We start from the raw sequence: 24,316 nt of genomic DNA, 5'->3' as shown, positions 1-24,316 counted from the left end.
AAGAAGCCACTGCTAAGAGAGACAGCCTTTGACTTAACCGTTGTGAAGCCTGCAAAGGTTAGAGAGGAGCACTACATGCTTGAGCAGTCTACTCCAGTCAGAGCTTTAGGAGGGACCCCATTCCAAATACCTTTGTCTAGGATTCACCTTGGCTGGGAGGGTGGAAAAGGAAGCCAGCGAGTAGGTGTGTGTGAGGATATCCTTGCAGATGTCCTGATAGAGAATGATTTTGATAATGCAGTACCATGTGTGCATGCAGTTGCACGCACTCAGGCTTCAAGACAAGCATGTGGGTCTGGTAGCCTGGGGGAGACCCAGAAGGACCACACACTTGCAGCCAGGACTAATGAGGTGGTTACTTCAGGGAGGGAGCTACCCTGTAGCAGTGAGACTGAAGGTGAGCCACAGCTGCTTGTGAGTATGGATATTCCCTTGGACAGAGTGACTGGAAAGGCAGAGGGGAGTATTAGTACCTAGGCTGACAGTGAGGCACTGCTGCCAGAGAATACCAGACTTTCTGTGGAAGATGAACTGGGAAGGGTTACAAAGAGTTGAGACAGGCTCAGCTCTCAGACCCTACATTACAAGGTGTAAGGGAGGTAGCTAGTGAGGCACCCAATTCTCAAGGGAAGGGGGAATCTATATATTGGAACAAAGGGATACTGTACAGAGAGTGGACTCCTGAGGGAGGGCTAGAGGATGAGAGAATACAGCAGTTGGGAGTGCCCAAAGCCTACCTTCTGGCACTTCTAGCCATAGCCCATGACATTCCCTTTGCAGGTCATATGGGCATAAAACGTAGAGAGAGACGTATTATGCAGAACTTATATTGGCCTGGGATTTCCAGAGATGTAACAGAGTACACTGCAGCACCTGTGAGCAGTGCCAAAAGGTAGGCAAGGGTTATTTAGTTAATTATTTATAAGTATTTTTATAATTTCTATTGTCTTGCTTTATAGGTAGGCACTAATTGATTTCAGGTAGGGTGTGATGTATAAATATGTCTGCATTTGTTTTTCACTTTTTCTGAAAAAGTTTGGGGATATCCACCAAACAAAAGCACTCACGATGTTTTATTTGGAATACAACTTTGGATTTTACTTGGGAATTCCAGCCTGTGTGACTTATTCATCTGTTTAGGCAAGGGGACAAGGTGAAAGCTCCTTTGATGCCTTTGCCTATAATTGAGGAGCCATTTCGGAGAGTGGTTATGGATATTGTGCGACAGCCGAGTATTTCAAGTTCCATAGGGAAAAAGTATACCCTAATGGTAGTGGATTATGCTACCAGATACCCTAAAGTGGTGGCCCTATCCTCCATTGAGGCAGAAAAGGTGGCAAATGCTTTGTTACAGATTTTCAGCAGGGTAGGTTTCCCAAAAGAAATGACTGACTGACAGAGGTGCCAATTTTCTGTCAGACCTGCTGGCTTGCCTGTGGAAGTACTGTAGGGTGAAGCACCTAAATACCACCTCCTACCATCCTCAGAGTAATGGTCTTGCTGATAGGTTAAACTTTACACTCAAGATGATGCTACGGGCATTTACAGACCAGTTTAAGAGGGAGAGGGACAGATACTTGTCCCATCTGTTTTGCTTAGAGCGAGGCTCCCCAGGAATACACAGGTTTTTCACCCTTTGAGTTGCTGTATGGGTATAGGGTGAGGGGACCTCTAGAGTTGATTCGAGATGAGTGTGCATCCCACAATGAGTCTGTGGTGGCATATGTCATAAATCTCAGGACAAGGCTCAGGGAACTCATGAGCTTGGTCCAGGAGAACCTGGCAGAAGCCCCACAGCAGAAAAAGGTCTGGAATGACAGGAAAGCTGGAGCTAGAGAGTATGCTGTAGGGCAGCAGGTAATGGTTCTCATTCCTGGCAGACACAGCAAGCTGCAGGCAGCTTGGGAGGGACCCTACAAGGTGATAAGGAAGGTCAGTGATGTTAACTACATGGTAGAACTAATAAGCAGGAGGCAGGGGCACAAGTTGTGCCATGTTAACATGATGGAACCTTACCATGATAGGGAGGCCCTTGTGCTGAGTATTTGCAGTGGATGGCAGGAGGAGTCTGAGGGGGATCTGGTTACTGATCTCAGGGTGGCTCGGGCCGACACCTCAGTGGAAGGGGTAGCAATGCCCCAGCAGCTATCCCCTACCCAGGTTCGAGAAATCTAGGCAGTGTTACAGGAGTTTGAGGACATGATCACTGGGAAACCAGGGTGCACCCACCTGGTGCAATACCATGTGGATACAGGACCCCAAAGGCCTATTAAGAAGGCCCCTTATAGGGTGACTGACAGAGTCGAGGAGATGCAGGAAATGTTGGAACTAGGGGTAATTCAGGAGTCCAGCAATCCCTGGGCCTCTACAGTGGTGCTGGTACCAAAGAAGGATAGCAGCACCAGGTTCTGTGGGGACTACAGGACATTCAATAGTCACACAGAGTCAGATACTTACCCCATGCCTAGGACAGATGAATCCCTAGAGCAGCCGGGTGGGGTTAAGTATCTTACCACCATTGGTCTTACCAAGGGTTACTGGCAGGTGTCCTTAACTCCCAGTTCTAGAGAGAGGTCAGCCGTTGTGACTCCTTTTGGCTTGTGTGAGTTCATGAACATGCCCTTTGGGAAGAAAAATGCCCCAACGACTTTCCAGAGGCTAGTAGATCGTATCCTAGCAGGAGATTTTGCCCTTGCTTACCCTGATGATATTGCTATCTACAGCCATTCATGGCAAGAGCACCTTCAACATGTCAGGGAGGTGCTGGGTTGACTACAGAGGGCGGAGCTGACCGTTAAGCCCAGTTAAGTGTAAGGTGGGTATGGCAGAGGTCTCCTACCTGGGACAGAGTGGGAAGTGGCAAGATCAGGCCAGAACCTGCCAAAGTGGAACCCATTCAGGCATGGCCTGCCCTAGTTACCAAAAAGCAGGTGAGGGCATTCTTAGGGACAGCAGGGTACTACAGAAAGTTTGTCACCAGTTATAGTACCACAGCTGCTTCCCTCAGACCTGACAAGGAAAACCAAGCCAGATAAGGTAGCATGGATCCCAGCATGTGAGCAGGCATTCCAGAAGCTTAGAGCAGCTTTGGGAGGACCCCCTGTGTTAGCCAGTCCAGATTACAGCAAATAATTTGTTGTGCAGGTGGATGCTTCAAACCATGGAGTGGGGGCTGTACTTCGCCAGGTTTCCTCAGAGGTAGAAGAGCACCCAGTGGTGTATCTCAGTCGTAGGCTCCAACCCAGGAAGGAATGCTATGCAGCTGTAGAAAAGGAATGCCTAGCCATAGTGCGGGTACTGCAGAAACTTCAGCCTTATCTGTATGGAAGGAAATTCACTGTAGTTACAGACCACAATCCCTTAACATGGCTACATTGAGTTAGTCAGCAAAATGCCAAGTTACTAGGGTAGAGCCTAGGATTGCAAGCATATGATGTGATAGTGCAGCACTGCAGTGGTGTTAGCAATGCCACTGCAGATGGGCTCTCAAGACAGGGAATGAGGTAAGGTATTCCCAGATAGGCTAAACCTTCTCAATGCTCAACCCTCTCAAGCAATGTTTCTCAAGGGTCACTTGAAAAACTAGCTTGAGTTTTTTTTTTGGGGGGGTGTGATATAGGGAAATATTGCCATGCCAGCCATCTGGAATTTTGCAAATAATTCTATGTCATTTGTGAATATAGATATGATTTATACAGAACTGTATGTTATGTACTGAGCTAAAATGCAACCACAGCATGCTTTGCTGCCTTAGAACAGAAATGCATATAAACTATATAGCTGTGCAAATGTATGTTTTAACAGTAGAAACTAGAACATAAAAGGGTTAACTTGCAAAACGTCAAGAAAATAAGTTGAAATTAAGTTGCTTTACAATTGTGCTCTAAAAGTTCTCTCTCAGTTTCAGCGTAGCTGACAATATCTAGAGCTAGAAGTTTTTGTACTGTCTTGAGACAGAAGTAATTACTAGGTTTAAAATATAAAAGTGCTTTATTACTTTCTAGCATCTCTAAATATCTGACATTTCTCACAGGGAGATGCTAAAAATGTTTGTACTTTCTGACAATGGGGGTTTAGCCTGGGAACTGAAGTCAGGTGGCAAAGTGATGTCATCCAAGCTAACTCAGCAGTAATATTTGATATTAATTTAAGAACTCTTTCAGAGAGAGACTGCGCAATTTGTATTTTGTCTCTGACCTAGAAACATCCACTCATCTACACTCGCCTTGGTGTAAGTGTGATTTAGGACATATCTCTTTTAGATATAGATAGGAATATAGTAAAGATTAGTTTATATGTTTTCTGCATTTATCTGAGACTGTCCTGCAATGTTGTTTTAAAATATGTCCTATGATTTTGAACTCTGAAGTTACTGTGTTGATTTTCTGGAGTATTGTCTTGTTCTTTTATCATTTATTATTAAATATATTTAAACCTATCTTTGTGGTGGATATTTGTGGGACATATTTAAGCTCTTGGGGTACTTGCATATCTATTTGGTGACACTGTACAGGCCACTCCAATAGCCTTGCTTGGTCAGACTACCATTTGGATTAATAGTAACATTACACAGTAGGATTGGACACCCTTTGTAAGGGTCTTATAGTAGTGGATAAAAAGTTGGCTGGTGGCAGTCTGAACTACCTTATAGTTTGGGCAGAAGGGGCACAGCTAGTAAACCTGTGCCAGCCTTTCCCATGTGTGTGTGTGTGTGTGTGTGTGTGTGTGAATCCTATCTCAAAGTGTGTGTGTGTGTGTGTGTGTGTGAGTGAGCTACTCAGGCAGGGACATGAAGCACTGGTTGTACAGAGAGAGGGTGCTGGAGGTTTTGGCTTGGCCACTCAGCCGAGATCTCAACACTATAGCTGTGCCAGTGGGGAAATCTTATTGAGGATCTGGAGAATGAGAGAGAAACCAGCCTCAGATTGACTGTGGTCTCTGTGTGCTCTTAAGGGAAATTGCACTTTACTGTGTGTATACTTATCTTCCCATTGTGTACATCCCGCCACTGTTGCCAGTGGTGAGGATTGAGGATCCTTGATTACTGGGCCAGTGTTGGGCGTCACACACAGAACTGAAAATAAAGGGTAATGGAGAAAATTAAAAGTGTAATCCAGACAATAAAAACCAAGAAACATTTTAAAAAAACATGGCTACAGTAATGTGATAAGCATTATTTAAATTTAAATCTAGAGTTACTAAAAAAAAATAAAAAAACAAGATGTGGAATCAGAGGGAACATGTTGTGAAGGAAAAGCATTTTAAACTTTGTGGCTTTCATAAACTAGTTTAGAAAAGATCTAATAATGGTCTCAAACAGGCTTCTTTCCTTGGTACAAGAAACATAGTTGAATAAAACTGTTTTCTTTTCCCTACCAGAGAAAGGCAGCCAGTTTCCATCACCCCTATGTCAGCAGATGCTGAATGACAGGAAGGGGAAAGTTTGATCTGATTGATGAGGAGGAATCCCCTGAAACAGCGGATGGGATTTTCACTGCCATCTGTATCCCTGATGTATTACCCTCACAATTAATTTGTCTGAGATTATGTGTTGTCAAACAGAGAAATGAAGAGAGAGAGACTTTGGGGCAAATTTGACAAAGCCTTGTCAGGACACAAAGGAGGGAGAGCAATCTGCAGATAGTCACTCAGACTTGTCGGTCTGTTTCTTGTGAGGGCACTTCATTTGTTTTAGAGCCCCCTTGCCATTGTTTTTTTTTTAAATGTCTGTTAGCTCAAAGCTTGCTGTGTCTGCTTATTTGGCTTTTCATAAAAGTGTGCAGACATAGGTGTAAGATCTTTAACAAACCTGGAGAAGGAAGGCTGAATAATCTAAGTAACCTCTTGTATCAGTTTCCCTCTCTTCACACTTTTCAGGACCTCAGCAGATGACAGTCCAAAAACAAGTGCTCTGTCTAAAGGAGTTTTCAAAATTTCAGCTTTAACATCCTAAAAGTAAATTTTGTATATATAACCAAGCACACCTTCTCATAGCAGTTCCAGTAGCAGCTCTGAAAAAAAAGAGTCATCAACTGAATCATAAGCACATGGAGTATTTATTCACCTGAGACACAGAAGCAACAAGATTATTCATAGAATAATTTTCATCAGAAGAGGGAGAAAAAGTGGTTACAATGGTCTTCACATTCTCAAATGATGCACTCATGCTTTTGCAACATCAAATTATCAATTAAGAATTCCAAAAGTAAGTGTGGCAAGGATACACTTTTTTCTAACTCTATCAAAGGCTTTTCCATCCTTATCAGAGGGGCAGGGATCAGCATTTACCAGATGTTTATCAGCAGCATGATTTACCAAAAAAAATCACTGCAGGGTCAGATATAAGGTTAGAAAATAATTGTATGATTGAGGGACTTTATACAATCGGCTGCTTTCTTAAGGGCAGCAGACCAGCTCTCAGGCATGTTACAGGCTATAATAAACAATTATTCAATGCTGGAAGAAGAGGGATCAGGACAGTGTTCAGGAAATCCCAGTTGTAATACATCACACTTTTTTCAGGGACAATTGAATATCATTATGTTCTCAATGAAACGACTGAATCATTCTGGATATGGTTTCAGAAAAAGAAAATTCTTCTATATGACTATCAGAAGAAACATTCTCCTCAGAGAGGAGAAAAGCAGAAGCTGTCCCCTCAGAATCATTTCCCATTCTATATAGTGGGAGTCTTTAGAAAATGTAGAATGCCTTTTTCTGTTACCATTAATACCAGAAGTAGGAGGGTTAACAGCCTTAAGTAAGTCCTGATGTAAGCTCATAAATCACTCCTGTCTAAAGTTAAAAGAAAATACAAGGGGAAGATAAATGTTTAACATTCTGCTTCTTTTACGGTCAGGCCAATCATCCCAGTTAGGCAGATAGACATTCCCACTCCTTCCTCCAAGACCAACAAGAGTGGTTCTCCCTTGCCCACCAAGGGCACTCCAACAGCTACAAAGGACATGTCTAACCCCTGTTCCATGGTGACTTAAGGACTACACCACAGGGAGGCAAGGTAAAAGATGAATGGTCTGAGGAACCATAAACAGGCACAGCAAAGTCAACCATCCCTGGCTGAGTTAGATTTGCAGCCTGAAGGGGCAAAGGCTGTGTGCATATTCTTCCTCCTTTTGTAGCCGAAAAAAGAGGAAAGTACAGTTGTGTACACTTACCATAAATGTAGATGTTAGAGTGTCTTCACTGTTGCAGTCATGACTGTAGGGTTCTCCCCTGCCGGCAGGCAGTCCTCGGTCAGCCAGAATCCCAAAGTCTGGGTCCGGCGTCGGCTGTTCAACCATGCTCCCTGACGTCAGAGCGCCAGGAGTACAAAGCTGACAGCCGACGCCATGTTCTCCAGTTTTTCTTGCCCCAGATGTCAGGAGTTCCAAAATGAGTAAGGTCCCATAACCTTTGCAAATACACCTCAAAAGAATGGTGAGAAAGGAAACCATACAAAGGTAAAAATAAGAGGGACAGGAGGGAGGAAACCCAGACTGCAACAGTGAAGACACTCGAACATCTACATTTATGGTAAGTGTACACAACTGTACTATGTTCATCGTGTTTCACTGTTGCAGTCATGACTGTAGGGTAGAATCCCAAAGCAGAGTGAAAGGGAGGTGGTCATAAAGTAGAAGGGACGGCTAAAAGGCCCTGCAAGACTGCAGAAGCAAAGCCTGCCCTAGACTTAGAGTAGAGAGGTAGATTGTAGTGCTTTGAAAAAGTATGCACTGAACTCCAAGTTGCAGCTTCCAAAATGTCTTTGGTAGGAACTCCCCTGAGGAAGGCAGCTGAAGTGGCAGCAGCTCTGGTGGAATGAGTCCATATACTCCCTGGGATTTGCTTTCCATGGTGTGAATAACAAAATCTAATTCCATGAGCAATCCATTTAGAAATGTTCTGTTTTGAAATGGCTTTACCTTGAGAACTTGAAGCATAAGAAACAAACAATTGCTCTGATTTTCTGATGTCCTTGGTTCTGTCCAGGTAAAAACGTAGTTGTCTGTGTACATCCAAGGAATGTAAGATCCTTTCCCCTTTATTTTGAGGAGTGGGGAAAAAGGTTGGCAAGTGAATAGTTTGATTTAAAGCCACTTTGGAAACCACCTTAGGCATGAATGTAGGATTAGTCCTTAAAGAAACCCTGTCTTGATGAAAAATAATATAAGGTTCCACAGCCATAAGAGCTTGCAACTCTGAAACTCTCCTGGCAGAGGTCAGAGCTAACAGGATGGCTGTTTTCCAAGATAAAAACTTGATGTCAGAAGAGGCAGCAGGCTCAAAAGGAGGTAAGGTGAGTTTTTCCAAAACATAGTTGAGATCCCAAGCAGGAATTGGAGGAGATCTAGGAGGTCTTAAGTTCTTAGCTCCTCTGAGAAACTGTCTCATGAGCTGGTGGGAAAAGACTGGAGGGTCTGTATTATAAATGAGCGGAAATAGCAGAGGCATGTATCTTAATGGAAGAGAAAGAGAGACCCTTATGTAAGAGATCTGTCAGATAAAGTAAAATCAAAGGAATGTTAGGAAGAAGAGGATCAGAATCCTGAGCCTGCATCCAGGAACAAAATCTTTTCCATTTTCCTGCATAAGATTTTCTAGTGCTAGGACGTCTGGCTTCTAAAATGACATCCATAACCTGCTTGGGTAGGAGAGAATGAATCAAAGACCCTGGATTAACCAGGCCGCCAGGCTGAGAGTTCTGACATGGGAGTGTAGAACCTGACCCTGATGTTGGTACAGAAGGTTCGGAGTCTGTGGTAAAACCCAAGGGGGCTCCTGACGAGTTGGGTACCAAAACTGTCGAGGCCAATTTGGGGCCAGCAAGATTATAATCTTGGGCTTGTCCTGTTTTATCTTTAATAATACCCGTGGAAGAAGAGGAAGAGGCAGAAAGGCATATCCCGAGAGGTTTCTCCAACTGAATGATAGGGCATCCACTTTCCAAGCTTGTTTGTGGAAAGTCCTGGTGCAAAAATTCTGTAGTTGATGATTGAGATGGGATGCAAAGAGGTCTATGTGAGGACATCCCCAGACTGCTGTTATCATCCTGAATATTTCGGTGTCCAGCATCCACTCGTGTGGATCCGAAAGGTTTCTGCTCAGACTGTCTGCCAGGAAGTTTTGCTTTCCTGGTAGAAACTGAGCTTGAACGTCCAGATTGCAAGCTAGAGCTGTGTTCCATAGATTCATGGCTAGTCTGCAAAGGGGGTAGGAATGAGATCCCCCTTGCTTGTTTATGTACCACATAACTGTGGTGTTGTCTGTTCGTATCAGTAGTTGTCCTGGTTGTAGAAGATTCCTGAATGCCCACAGAGCTTTCTGAATGGCTAACATTTCCTTTAAATTGATATGTAGGTGCTCCTGATCCTTTGTCCAAAGGCCCTGCATACAGTTGCCCTGAAAATGGGCTCCCCATGCATAATCTGAGGCATCCGTGGTTAGTATCCGAGTGGCAGGAGGCAGACAGAAGGGTTTTCCTTTGTTTAGAGTACATGCCTTGGACAACCAAAGGAATTCCTTTTGAAGACAAGGCAGGACGGAGATCAGTATGTCTAAACTGTGGCAATGCTGAGACCATACACTTTTTAGGTACCACTATATTTTCCTCATATGTAGTCTTGCATATGGTACGAGAAGGATGCAGGAGGCCATGTAACCCAAAGCCTGCAGGAATTTCCTTGCAGATAGCTGAGTTAAAGTTGCCAAGGTTTTGAAAGTTGAAGCCAGCTGTAATTGTTTTTCGTATGTCAGAAATGCCATCTGGGTTGTTGTGTTTAGAAGAGCACGCAGAAAAGTTATCTGTTGCGAGGGTGTCAAATTTGACTTTTTTATGTTGACAGTGAATCCTAGGAACTTGAGAAGTTTCTGAACAAATTCTAGATGCTGGAGTAAGACATCCTTGCTGTCTGCCTGAATAAGACAATCGTCCAGATAAGGGTAAATTTGAATTCCCTTGAGTCTGCAATAAGCTACTACTGGAGCCAGGCACTTGGTGAAGACCCTGGGCGCAGTAGACAATCCAAAGGGCAGCGCAGAGAATTGATAATGCCTCGATCCGGCCTTGAACCTGAGGTATTTTCTGCACTCCTGCCTGATGGGAATGTGTAAATATGCCTCTTTTAAATCCAAAGTCACCATCCATGCATTTTTGGTCAGCATTGGAAGTAGCTGCTGTAGAGTAAGCATCTTGAATTTTGGTATTACTAGAAAAATGTTCAAGACTGACAGATCCAGAATGGGTCTCCATGAATTTTGCTTCCTGGGGACTAGAAAGAGCCTTGAGTAAAAACCTTGTCCCATCTCTGAAAGCGGAACTAGTTCTATGGCTTTCATAGCCAAAAGAGCTTCCACCTGGTTTAAGGCCTCTGTCCATAGATGTTTTGGAAGATCTGGCCATCCGCTTGGCCTTAGTAGGGTATGAAAATGGAATTTGTAACCTCTTAAAACCACATCCAGAACCCACTTGTCTTGGGTTATAGGAGTCCAGTTTTGGTGAAAAAGTGAAAGTTTTCCTCCGAGAGGGGCTTCCAGGCAAGAAGTTCCTGCAGCCCAACAGAGGGAGTCATTGAGTCTGTTTCCTATGGGTTTTCGACCTGTACTCTCCCCCTCTAGGGGTGGAAGCAGTCCACTGTCTTGGTCTATAAGAGGCTTGTGTTTGAAGCCTTCCTCGGGAGCGTCTGTATCTACCCCTCTGAGGCCTGTCTGTATTGGGAAAGGACCAATTTTTAGTAGGCCAATTCCCGCTAAATCTGGGTGGCTGTACTTGTATGAAATCTTTAACTGTTTGCATGGATTTCGCCTTGTCCTCCATCTTTTTAATCACCTCTTCAGCTTTAGATCCAAACAAAACATTATGCTGAACAGGAGCATCCAATAATTTATCTTTTACTTGATCTGGCAAATTTTGTTCCTTTAACCATGCATGCCTTCTAATGACTGCGCCAGAGGCAGCAGCACTACAAGAAGCCTCCAAGGCATCAAATCCACAGTGTAAACCATGCTTCCCAACTTGTTCAGTGGCATGCATTAAGTCATGTAATTCCTTATCATCTGCTCATCTGCACAGGCGGAAATGGAAGTAAGCTTTTGTTTTAAAACAGACAGGAGAAATTGCTGGTATTTCAGCCTATGAAACTGACAGTTTAAAGCCCTAATGGATAAAGTAGCAGAAGTGTACACTTTTTTGCCCCATCTTTCTAAAGATCTGGAATCTTTCTCAGTGGGAATGGGGATTTTAGCAGAAGCGGCATTAACTCCCTTAGGACCCTGAGAAATGGTTTCAGGGTCAGCAGTAGGGTTCTTGTATAAAAACTGGTGGGAATCAGGAACCCTGTAATATCTGTCAGGCTTAACAGGAGCAGGAGGGAAAGAGTCAGGGGTTAAGATAGCCTCCGAAAAAGCATCATCCACAATATCCAAAATAGGAGGAATAGCCAGGGGTCTATGTTGGGGAAGAAGAAGAAAATCCCTTAGTCTTTTCTTAGATTCCGAATACTCCTGTCCTTCCCAGTGGAAATGTTCCCTCATTTCATGCAAAGTTTCCCCAAAAGAGAAATCCTCAGGGGGAGTAGCTGAAGGAATGGATTCCTCAGCATCAGAATCCTCATAAGGAGGGAAAGAATATTCCTGGTCAGAAGAAGAAACTGAAGAAACAGAAGCCTGATCAGAGGAGTCATAATAAACTTCCTGCCTTGGCCTTTTATCTGGAGGGGGATGAGAACCCCTAATCATAGTAAGTAAATCCTCCGCCATCTTAAGTAACTGTTTCTGTGACTTGGGAGCCAGATCAGAAGAGGCCTGTGTTGCAGTCTTTGATTTGGAAGGAGTCTTTGCCTTTGTCTTTGGCTTTGCCTTTATCAGAAGCTGAGTAGGCCTGAAAACCCCTTCGGAAGCCGGTACATGCACAGCGGCTCCGGACCCATCCGAAGGAGCATTGTCCGAAGGTCCTGCAATTGAAATATTCAAAGGCCTAGATGGCTCCTCGTGGGAGTCCGTTTCGGCCATCGGTTCTGAAATGGCCGACGACAGGGGCTGCAAAAGCGCCTCACTGACGACGGCCGAACCTGAAGCTGGCTCTGCTTGTGTGATATCGTCAGATTTGGACCTCGGAGGCCTGTCTTTGTCCTTGCGTCATTTGTGAACTCCGGTAGCTGGAACCATATCCGACGACATTTTGTAATTAAAACGCCTACCGAAGTAATGAAATGCAAAATCGTACCTTCGTTTAATTGTACGTTGATTGAATCTAGCACAAAACCGACAACTAGCTACGTCGTGGTCAGGGCCTAGGCAAGGAATACAGTAAGAATGAAAATCCCTATGAGGTATTTGCTTCCCACATGAAATACAATTATTAACTTTTTCTGACATCGGACTGGAGCAAGAAAAAAGTTTCCCCAACGGGGTACTTAGCTTTGAGTGGGAGAATAAAATCTTCGGACTGAAGTTTTGTTCAAAAAAGATTGTCAGGAGTCAGCCGACCGGCACTTGCGAACTGCTATCACCACACGGCAAGAAAGACTGGGGAACATGGCGTTGGCTGTCAGCTTTGTACTCCTGGTGCTCTGACGTCAGGGAGCATGGTTGAACAGCCGACGCCGGACCCAGACTTTGGGATTCTGGCCGACCGAGGACTGCCTGCCGGCAGGGGCGAACCCTACAGTCATGACTGCAACAATGAAACACGATGAACATCTGAGGAAATGGTAATTGTTCCACTGTAAAGTATAATGAAACCTGAAGCCCAGTTAAGACTGACAGCAGTAATCACTGAAACATTTAAGTGCTAAAATGGTTCCACAAAAAAAATATTGAAAAGCATTTAAATACTTACACCATCTCTCAAAAGTAATTTAACATAAGTTTTAAGAAGAAAAATGAAAGTCATGCAACCCTCGTCCTCTGTCCTAGCATCTCTTCTCTAGTCTCCCTCTATAAGCCCCCCTCAATCCCTCATAAGCTCAGACCAATGTCTCTTGCAGATCCACAAACCTAAAAAATCTATTGGAGAGAATCTTTACAGCTACTTTCCTGCTCTTTCATGAAACAGACTTCCCATGACTCTTAAAAATACTACCCACATCCATGAATTCCAGAAAACTCTCAAAAGTTACCTTAACAGCACATGGACCTATCACTGTAATCATCCCACTTGAACCCATCCCTTTTCTCCATCACTTTCATTCCTTCGCCTCCTTTTCCTGCTACAATAACTCACTTAACTGCTTTGAATTGCACAATTGCACTCTGAAGACAACCCAATGCGTCTTCAGCAAGTGCTTAGTCACTACCTAATACTAAACCTACTACTGACATTAAATCTCTGTTGCTGTTTATCCTTACCTTACTGTTAATACATTTGCTTAATTGGTTATTCTGTATATTTTTAACTGTATTCTTACCTCAGTCTTGTAATTTTCTTGATTTAATGCACTGTGGAGCTTTATGGACATTCTCTTGTTTTATTGTATATTTACTTTTTTTTTTTTTTTTTTTTTTTTAACTGTATCCCACTTCAATTTTGTAATTTTTCTTGATTAGTTATACTGTGGAGCTATTCTCCTTGGGATTCCCCTGTCAACCACTCTGGCACTCGGCTCACTCTGGTCTGAGGACAGAGGAACAGAGCAAGCCAGGGACTCTGACAGGGTAGAGAAAAGGGAGATACTCTGTCTCATCTGGCTCTGACCCCGGGTGTCAGAGTCCCAAAATTCCAAGACCACCAGGATTGGAAGAGAAGAATGACCAACTAGGAGGGGGTGAAGTCCCCCTAGCAACTAGCTGGGCAGGGGAAGCCAGGAGCCCCAACTCTGTCCATGTCAAAGGATAACAGACTCCTGGAGAAAGAGGAGTGAGTAGATTTAGGAGACCCTACAGACTTGCGGCGGTGTTCCAGGGTTTGGCTCCAAGGCATCACAACCGACTGAGCTACCTGTCTGGAGGGAGGTAGAAGGAGAAGCTACCTCCTCCAGAACGATAATTGGATCTGACGATCCTCTGAGATCTGACAGCCAAGCCAACATAGCTATCAGGATCTGAAGCTGACCTGACCTTAGTCGGATCTGAAGGCCTCTGATCAAAAGAAGCCATGGATCTGGAAGATGACTCTGTGGCTCTCGGATTTGAAGACCTCGGATCACAGATGGTCCAGGCTGGGCTCAGATTCGGGGACCTAGGATCTGACAGCCATGGTTTCTCGGATGGAGCCGAAGGCAAAGAAGGAGGTTTTCCTCTTTGGATCTGAAGAGGAAGGCTTCGAAGAGAAACAAAGGGTCCTCTCTGAGCTAGACCTTTTAAAAGAAGCTTATTGCAGTGCTCCAACAAAGCCCTGGTGTTAAATGCGGCACAAATTTTGCATTCAGCCTCCAGGTGCTGAACGCCCAAACAATACAAGCACTCCTCGTGTGAGTCAGAACTGGGCATCTTCCGACTATCAACTTATTAAAACTTATCAACCATAAAGAAAAACTAAGCTAAACATACACACTACAAACTACATAAGAGAACTAGCTGCCAATTAAGATAAGGGAAAAAAGGTGCCAAAACTACCACTAGCGACAAACTCTCTAAATAACTAAATTACGGTAGGGGAGGTACTACTAAAACTAAGAAACCAGCTCTAAAAGAGTTAAAACCCACTAGACCAACTACCTAAGCCGAATAACTAGTAAAGAAAGACTTATTCGCAGCCAGAGCCAAGGAATCTCATCTGCATTGAATAATGGCACATGAGATCTGGGGGCTAGAGGGCAGCAGGGCATTATGGGAGAAGGAGGAAATACAGCCTTGGATCAGTCTGTTGTAGGTTACCGGCTCAGATCCAATACTGGATCCTAGACCCTATGGTGATGAATAATGACATAATATATGATCTGATGTTAGCCATGTTATGCCCTTTAATAATAGGAGGTATTCTTTTAAGGTGGATTCTGAAAATCTGAGTTCCCTTAAATATATATTCTCTAATGACTTGTACAGTTGGCCAGCTTGTCTTCCTCTATTTTTTTCTATTGTTTTAACTCTTACCCCTTCCATACCATTAAACCATGCCATGAATTTATTTTCCCTCAAATACACTCAGTTTCATTTAATGTTTCTAACTTATATTCACTCTCAATGGAAATATAGTGAAGAAACAAAATTAAGTTAATGTATTTGCATATTCTGTCTTTAATAGTTTTTAATTAATTTTGTTGATATTTGGAAGCAAATTGACTATTATACTGAAGGTAGTAGTTTATTAAATGCCATGAAATCCTGCTACATGCCTCCGCAGTTACATAATCAATAGGTTCCCGATTTTATTTATATTATCTTCAATACTCACAATATTTTGTTAGCTAAAGGACTTCCACTATCTTTTTGATAACTTTTTGAAAGCAAATATGTATAAACATTTCAGAATGGTCATGATTCCTTTTAAAAAGTGTACAATTGCATTTATTCTGCTGCATTTATTACTGCTTGTTAGTAGCCTGATTAAAATTGTCACTGTTATTCTAAGCCTCTTGGTTTAAGCATAGGGTTTCCACCTGTCCCACTTTGCGAGGGACAGTCCCCTCTTTGGGCAGTTGTGTCCTGACAAAAAATATTAAAAATGGCAAATTTCCTGAGATTATAGGACATAATTATGCCCCATATTTTATGTAATAGTTGTATAAAATAGTTATTTCTGTATCTAAAATACCTAAATGTTACAAGAAACAGAATACGCAACTAACTGCTACAAGAATAAGCTTTTATTTAGACAAAAAAGTTAAGTTATATCCTTTGTACTGACCATGGGTATGTATCGGCCTGTAAAATCTGATGCATGTCCCGAAAATGTCCCAACTTTGGTCATTTGAAAAGGTGGCAACCCTATTTAAGCACTTGGGATTCAGGCCAGTTGTTAGAAGGTTTGTAGTCTACACTCTTGTGGCAGGAGAGGTAGCTTACATCCCTTCTGAGTTGGGATTTGCTGGTTGAAGGCTTAGGGTGTCGGTTACTCTAAATGTGCCTTAGTTCTGGTTTAATTACTTGGGCTTCAGTTAAGTTATTTTCCATTAAGAAGGTTTGTGGTCTACACTCTTGTGGGAGGAGAGGGTAGTTTCTGCCCTTCTGAGCTGGGTGGTGCTGGCTAAAGACTTGTTGTGCCTGCTTATTTGAACTGCATTTCTTTCTCAAAATGTTGGACTTGCTGTAGCACACACTAGATTCAGACCTGCTGAATCTAGTTCTGTTTGTGTAACCTGAACACTAAACCAGGCCATATTTTGTTGGAGTGTTCCCCTGCACCCTAGTGGCAGGAGTATGCAGCTAAAACTCATCTGATTGAAGGTTTCTAGAACAAGGCTCAGTTTTGAGCTTTTTTACTGGTTAATTTGTTTAAATCAGTTTGTTCTCATTTGCTATATAAGCACAGCATCTGAGAGGGTTTCCGCGTGTTTGCACATTGCGCACTGCCAAGCAGCAGTGGGCACCACTGGTGGTTATGGACACAAACACTTCTTCCTGCAAGTGCTCCATCAGTGAGTTCTTGCAACTGTCCCTCACTGACAGGTGATGCATTCAGTGCAGCTCCTGAAGAACCAACACAGATCCTTACCCACTAGCCCTTCATATTTTTTTCCACTTCTCCTGTCCTCTACTTTACCTGGTCCTGTCATCTCTCTGTTTTCTGACCATATCAATTCACCTAGCATTATGGACAGACAATTTCACACAGTTTCTCCAACCAGCCTGATCGACCTGGCATCCTGAGGCATTCTAACAATTGCCTCATGTACAATGGCAACTCACTTCTAGTCCACACAAATTCATTATGAGAGAGATGCATCTATATAAAAAAAAATAGAATCCTGGACTCTCTCGTTCACCATTTGGGTCATCTGATACTAAGCAGGTTATCAGCATGCACGACTCTCCTCCTGTAACTATGAAACCAACAACACAAACCTACATATGTGGAAGTCCTTACCAGAAGCTTACCTAAACATCACACACCTCTCAAACACAAACACAAGCATGAGTCACATAACACATCCACTGCAGAACACAATACAAATAATATATCACACACCAGTGTCTCACCAGTCAAGCGCCAAAGGCATAACACAAAAACCAACATCTTAGTCAAAGGCGACTCAGTTTTGAGACACAGAGATGTTCCCCTCACCAGGCTGGATAAGGAAAAAGTCACTGTCAGCTGTCTGTCAGGTGCCAGGATTTGTTGCATCACACATGCACTCAAGTCTCTCAACAGGCATGGTTATGACTCTGTTATAGTCCACAGTGGTGTGAACGACTTGAGATGTACCTCACTGGACTATATGAAGAGAGACATGACTGAGCACTCTGATTATGTGCCTCAGGCAGGTATGTCCCTAGCCTTAAGCAGCATTTCACCTTCACCTAGGATGATACCTCAATACAAACAAACAATGACGAACTTCAACAATTGGCTTGGTTTCTGGTGACATTCAAAGGGGATCCAGTATCCGTCAGCCTGGGATGACATGGTCGGCAGACTTCAATGCTTTGCCAGAAATGGTGTTCATCTGTCACTCCTGGGATTCCGGTTACTGGCTAAGGCTCTTGCCACCCCCACAGTGCCTTTTTTTAGGCAATGTCAGAAGAACAAAATTCCCCTACGTAAAAATACCCTCTGAAAACAACCTCAGAAGTTATGCTGCTCAGCACTAGGAGTCTAAACCAGAAACTGCACTGACTGGAAAGAGTCCTCACCCTGGAAGATGTTGACATGTGTGCAGTCACAGAGACCTGGGTTTAGGCTGTGGAGAGCACCCCAGCTATACCAGGTTACATTTACTTCCACATGTTCAGACCACAAACTAAAGGCATGAGAACTAAAGGAGGTGGTGTATCAACATTCATTAAAGATAAATATACCTCTAGACTGGTTAAACAGCATGTTTCCTTGGATTAATTCATGTGCAATTGATTGTAGGTAAGACTCCTCTCTTCAGGTCATTGCCAGCTATGGAACCCCATCCAGGAATCAGGACATCCACTCAGTCTACTTAGATCTACTTGAGTCAATGTCAATCAAGATACAAACCAAACACCCTGGTTTTGGGTGACTTTAAATAACCATTCATTGACTGGGTAAATTATAAGTGCTCCAACTCACTTGCCCAAAGGTTCCTGGACTTTGCCAACTCCAATGCCCTGGACCAGCTGGTTGATACACCCACAAGGGGCTCAAATATCCTGGATCTGGTGCTCACCAACATGGGAGACCACTGCACCACCCCCAGTGTGTGGCCATCCCTGGTGAGATCTGACCACAAAATCAGTCTTGCTAGAAGTAAAACACAAGATGCCACCCCTTTAGCAACAACTAGACTAAAAAACATCAAGGCCAATTACAACCTCTTATGTGACAGCATAAATAGCTTCATAGCCCCTCCCTCCACTGACTGAACAGGCACCTATGCCGAGTTGTACACCAATGCTTTATACAAGCACCTGTATGTACAATTGGACTGATTCTGCCATACCGGATAGAACCAAAGCAGAATCTTCAAGAAAAGGTGAACAACTGCCATTAATAGGCTATACAGGAGAAAGAAATTGCTGTCTGAAAGTACGAATGAACAGTCTCAAAACTGGAAACACTCCCTCCTTAACTTAAACAAGCAAGTAAGACTCCTAGTGAAGGCCTCGAAAGCTAACTACGAATCCAAATTAGCTTCACTAACCAAGAATAACCACAAGGTGTTCTTTACTTACATCCGTAACCTCAAAGGTTAGGCCCAGATTTGCACTGAACTGGTAGTTAATGGTACTACATGTACAGAACATGTGGATATAGCAAACTTGCTGGCTGACAGTTTCAGTGAAAACTTCACTCCCCTGTCCCTGCCACATATACCCCAAAGCAACCCCAACACCTGTCCCCCACCTTGTATCTCCAAGGAGCAGGTTTTAAACACCCTCTCCAAGGCCAAAAACACAGCATCTATGGGATCAGACAACATCCCAAGCTGTGCTCTACATGGATTAAATCAGGAATTAGCATCACCGTAGGCATAGTTTTCAATTACAGCCTAGGCACTGGCTTCATTCCAGTGGAATGAAAAAACACTACTGTCATCCCTTTGTACAAAAGTGGATGCATCCATGGACACCGGGAACTCTAGACCTATTAGCCTGACCAGCCTTATCTGCAATGCCATGGAATGAATCCTGAACCTTATTAAAAAAGATCTAGGAAATCTCAAAGTACTCGACCCCACCCAGTTTGGCTTGTCAAGGGGAGATCATGCCTGTTAAACTTGATGGACTTCAAGACAGTCAACAAAGCCCTAGACGAGGGTAAATCTGTGCATATGGCCTACCTAGACTTAGCCAAGCCTTTGACAAAATCCCCCACTCGGCATCATTGATAAACTCACCCAGCTGAGTATCAACCCATATATTGTCAGGTGGGTTGCAAACTGGCTCACTTATAGAACTCATATGGTCAAAATAGGGGACTCCAACCTCCTCCAGCAGACCTGTAACCAGTGATGTTCCACAGGGATCGTTTCTGGGACTCCTACTGTTTGGAATCTACTTCTCCAAAGTATAGGCTAAAACTAAAGGACTGCGGCTGACAAAATTTGCTGATGACTCAAACTGGTTGCTATCATTGAAATCCCTAGTGATGTCAACATCCTGCAAGAAGGTCTTACACAGACTAATGACTGATGTCAATCATGGTCTTAAACTTGATGCAAAAAAATTCATCATCCCCTTCGGCAAGTGTGATGTTCCTGCAAACTACATCAACAGCAATACCCTAAGCACACAGCCAGTGGTGAGAGATCTGGGCACACAGGTTGACAGCTACCTTAACATCGATCACCATGTTTCCACAGTGGTGATAAGGCACTTTATATTGCTCATCTCATAAGTAAAAGAGGTTATAACCCCCCTGTACACTTCCCTCATCAGGCCTATAACAGAGTACGATGCTCCCTTTAGTATGTTCCTTTCCAAACACCTGCAGCAATTGCACAGACCACAAAAGGTTCCTTACAAAGAAAATTCAGGGTCTTCAAGATCTGTCTTATACGGACAGACAGAAATCATTGTCACTTTACTAAGTGTCGTACAGACTGCTCACAGGCAAACTGTGCCTTGCATATACAGCGATCTTTGACCAGCTTTAATGGAAATGCTGCACATTCGCAAATCAAATGGCACATGGGTCACTCGTTCAAAGGACCTTAACCTGGTATGAGAAATTAGCAGAACTTGCTGAAGAGAAAGATTTGTCTCACAGAGGTTGCCCCATCTTTGGGATAAGCTTCTACTTATGTTAAACAAAGCCCCTCATTGGCCCTATTTAAGTGCAATTTGGACAACTGGATGGGTAACCAGAAATTCACCCCGGGGGTTCCATCTGTGCCCCTCTTGGACTGGAGCAATAGGTTCTGATTTTAGTGTCTGCTTAAACCAGACACCCTTGGGAACACGGACTGAACTTGGCTAAGCTTGCAAGGGCCCTGGGCCTGTTAGCCTAGTAACCTCCTATGATCCTATAATAGGTTCATAGGTAGGTAGTAGGCTATCGGCCCTGGGGCCTATACAAGCCCAGCCAAAAAGGTACCCTGGCTTTTGCCACCCAAGAAAATTATTTTCCTGTGCCACTGTCGAGCAGAGCCACAGAGGTGATCCCCGGGGTGAATTTCCTATTTCCCATCCAATCATCAAGATTTTTCTTGAAGAGTGCTAATGAGGAGCTTTGTTTAATATAGATAGGTAGTTTATTCCAGAGTATGGGAAGTCTCTGGGACAGGAATCTATCCCTCCGGCATGTTCTGTTTATTGTGGTGACAAGGTTTAGGTCCCTAGAGCGTGTAGCTCGGAGGGATTGGGATTTCTTTAAGTGGAGCATGTCCAACAGCTCTGGGTTTGACACAGCTTTGTATGTTAGGTAGAGATCACCTCTGAGTAGGCGATATGCGACAGAGTAAAGCTGGAGTTTTTTGAGACGGTCTGGGTACGGCATCTGTTTGAGGCCGGTAATCCTTTTTGTGAGGTATTTATGCGGCCTTTCCAGTTGTTGTAGATGTCTTGTGATGTACATACCAAAAGGGGCGTTGTACTCTATAATGGGTCTAATGAGTAGAGGGGAATAATAACCTCTTTTTTATGAAGAAATAAGGAAATCAAAATGCAGAGGTCCTATATTTACAGGAAAAAAAGTCTGTAAAATATCAGTTCAAACACAGGGGTACTTATGTTAATACATCAGCTATTATTTTACTACAAGTCAAGTCAACATTAGAGGTAGATTTACAAATCTCTCATCACCTGATCCTTTAAATGATGAACCAGTAAAATATTCTCTCACTCTCTTCTCTCATTCTCAAAATATATATATATATAGATCACTGCCTTCTGGAAAAAAGGGTTAGGAAGAGTGAATTATTTTCATTTCATTCTAGAGTAAGCTTCAATAATTAAAATTTACAATTAAAGTTACCTTCTGGTTCTAGTACTTCAAGTCTCCCAAATCCCTAGTGAAAAAAGAAACAAAACCACATTAATGAATAGAAACTATAGCTGTGCTGTTATATGTTACACTGAAATGATCAGTGAAGGTTCTCATAAAACCTTGTGATTGCTTGTTCCCTAGAAGTAATAATTCATCATTGCAGGATGTTCTCACCTGATCACAGCAGTCCCCTTACAAGGCAATTAGACTCCCAGAAGGTGCTGAAAGTAAGCTTATGAAATCTGCTGTGAGATGCCGAGAAGCCCTGTTTTTTCACCCTATGTATATCCTGTCTGAATAAGTTAACTAGCACTTGCACTGAACAACAGTTATATCCTTCCCACATGACATTTTAACATACAGACAGCAGCCAGCCTTTGCCAGGTGGCAATAAGATGTTTCTGAGTTTACATTCTTTCCTTTTGGACATGGAGACCAGTCTACAAGACGCACTAACCCTATCCCTTTGTTATTCTCTGCCAACCCATGCCCATTATCAAACCTTGATTTTTGGCAGTACAGACACTGGCTTAGTGCCAGTGGATCAACCAATTGTAGCGGTCTGACTCCAAGTGGTAGTCAGTGCACCTTGCCTGGTACTATTTACAATGTCGCTGCCTTGGAAGCAACTTGAAAACCTGCCCTCTAAATGTGGAAAAACAAAACAAGCTTTATCACCTTAATGGGGCTGCTGCACAGTGCCTCAGCAGTTGTTATTTTTGCCCCATATCTTAAGATTTGTCGTACAGTGCTGAGATTCAATTACTGTCCATATGGAGTTAGTATGTTCTCCATACACCTCTGAGAGTTTTTAACATGAACTCTGGTCTCCTGCTCCTTCTGCCTGCCTGCCATCAAATAACTTTCTGGTTGAACAGGTAACACTAAAACCTGTCCATTGTATTCACCATTTTCACTGAAGCCTAGGCACGACTGAAAAAATGTTCTAGAATGGACTAGTCCACTTACCCTCGTAATTTATAACCCAATTACAGTAATAAGGATAGCATAGTTGTCAGATACTTACTGCAAAAGCAGTTGTTTCAGCAAGACACAGCTGTAGTTGTAATTACTATAAATGGGTTTCTTATAACCAGTGTCTCACTACATGGCTTGGGTTTCAAGGAGTCATACATCATCCTGCCTTGGAGTAATGCCCGTCTTGTTCCACTTCACTGGTGGGAGCTGGTGAGTGGCCTATATAAAATCAGCATTACCCCTTACAATCTCGGTTCTTTTAGTGCAGAACTTAGAAAAGTCACACTGCAAGAACACCATAATCAGTAACATAACTCTAATCCAAATTCAATAAGGGTAAGTGTGAAAGAACATCCACATCGTTACAATAGTTTTTCCTCCAAATATCTACATTTATGAGTACTTCTCACAAGCATACTGACTTTGTCCAAGTTGCAGATTTAAAGATGTCCTGCACAGAAATGACTATATTTGGGTGCAACTCTGTTAAAATGTACGCTAATGTAAGAATATATGCTTGACTGGATCCTCACAAATCAACCAAATACTGCCCATCAATGTGGCACCCTACCAAACTCTGAGCGACCACAGCCCCACTTTTATCCTTAGGCAAAAACTTAAAATAATTAACTCTCCCTCCCTTCTACAAACCCGCTCTAACAAAAATTTTCCTAGAGACCACTTCATAAGAGCCTTGCAGCATTGCAACTGGTCTCCCATCAAAACCCTTTCATTAGACAAAGCAGTTGATTACTTCAACTCCACATTCCTAAATATACTCAACCAACTAGCCCCAACCCCACTTCTTGGCTCCAGAAAACCACAAAAGCCCTACTTAAAGCCAGAGATAAAGCCTGGAAAACCTGGTGCCACAACAGATCACCCGCAGCTAGGCAAACCTTTCACAAGCTCAGAAACAAAGCAAAAAAGCAGGTTAAGCTCGATAAACAAAACTACTGTATCACTCAGCAAAACAAATACAACACCAAACCACAAAAATTCTGGGCAACAATAAAGAACATCCTACAACCCGAAGGAACCACCACTCCCACACCCAATACAACAAGTACAGAACTGGACATAGCCTCCAGCTTTAATAACTATTTCAACCTCCTCAATACTCAAACAACATCACTTCCTCCAATGCCCCACAACCACCTCAGGCCCAAATCAATACCATATCTTTCACACTTAAGTCTGATCCTACCTCTACTATCCAAAAACTACTAGCCAAACTCAAACCAACCACCCATGCAGCCGATAACCTTCCTGCCGAATACTTCCGAATTGCATCCACAGCTACAGCCTATCCCATTTCACTTCTAATAAATAGATCCATCACCGAACACACCATGCCACTCCTGTGGAAAACCTCATATCCTACCACTCCACAAAGGTGGCCACTCCCTAGACCTTTCCAACTATCGACCAGCTGCAATTCTCTCGCCCTTTCTAAGATCCTAGAAAGATGTATTCATCATCAGTTCCTCTCCTATCTCCTCATCACCAACAACCTTCTCTCCTCAACTCAACATGGATTTCACCCATGCCACAGCACCACCACCACTGCCCTACTCAAATTCACCAATACTATAAACTCCCACAGGACTCTAGGTAAATTTGTCTCAGCTACCTTCCTAGATTTATCAAAGGCATTCAACACAGTCTCACATAATAAACTACTGTCTTGTCTCTCTAACCTCAAACTTAACAACCAAACCCTCCCCTGGTTTAAAAGTTATTTAGATAACTGCCAACAATCTGTCAAATGGCATAACTCTTTATCCACCCCCACTCCCAACCTCCTTAGGTGTGCTGCAAGGATCAATCCTAGGACCTCTTCTTTTT

General features: G+C 43.1%; 1 protein-coding gene across 2 annotated transcripts in view; it reads right to left on the bottom strand.

Annotated features, from left to right (window-relative positions):
- Nucleotides 1–24,316, bottom strand: part of ERICH2 (glutamate rich 2) — a 948,280-nt gene that overhangs the window by 747,251 nt on the left and 176,713 nt on the right. For both annotated transcript variants that reach the window (XM_044075511.1, XM_044075512.1), the window contains one exon: nucleotides 21,479–21,512. In XM_044075511.1, coding sequence (XP_043931446.1) covers nucleotides 21,479–21,512 — 34 coding nt within the window. Of the gene's footprint in view, nucleotides 1–21,478; nucleotides 21,513–24,316 lie in introns of those variants that run through there.

Source organism: Protopterus annectens, chromosome 6.part1, assembly GCF_019279795.1.
Source record: "Protopterus annectens isolate FY-2018-M chromosome 6.part1, PAN1.0, whole genome shotgun sequence".
Taxonomy (NCBI): domain Eukaryota; kingdom Metazoa; phylum Chordata; order Ceratodontiformes; family Protopteridae; genus Protopterus; species Protopterus annectens.
This window is presented reverse-complemented; position numbering and strand designations above follow the sequence as displayed.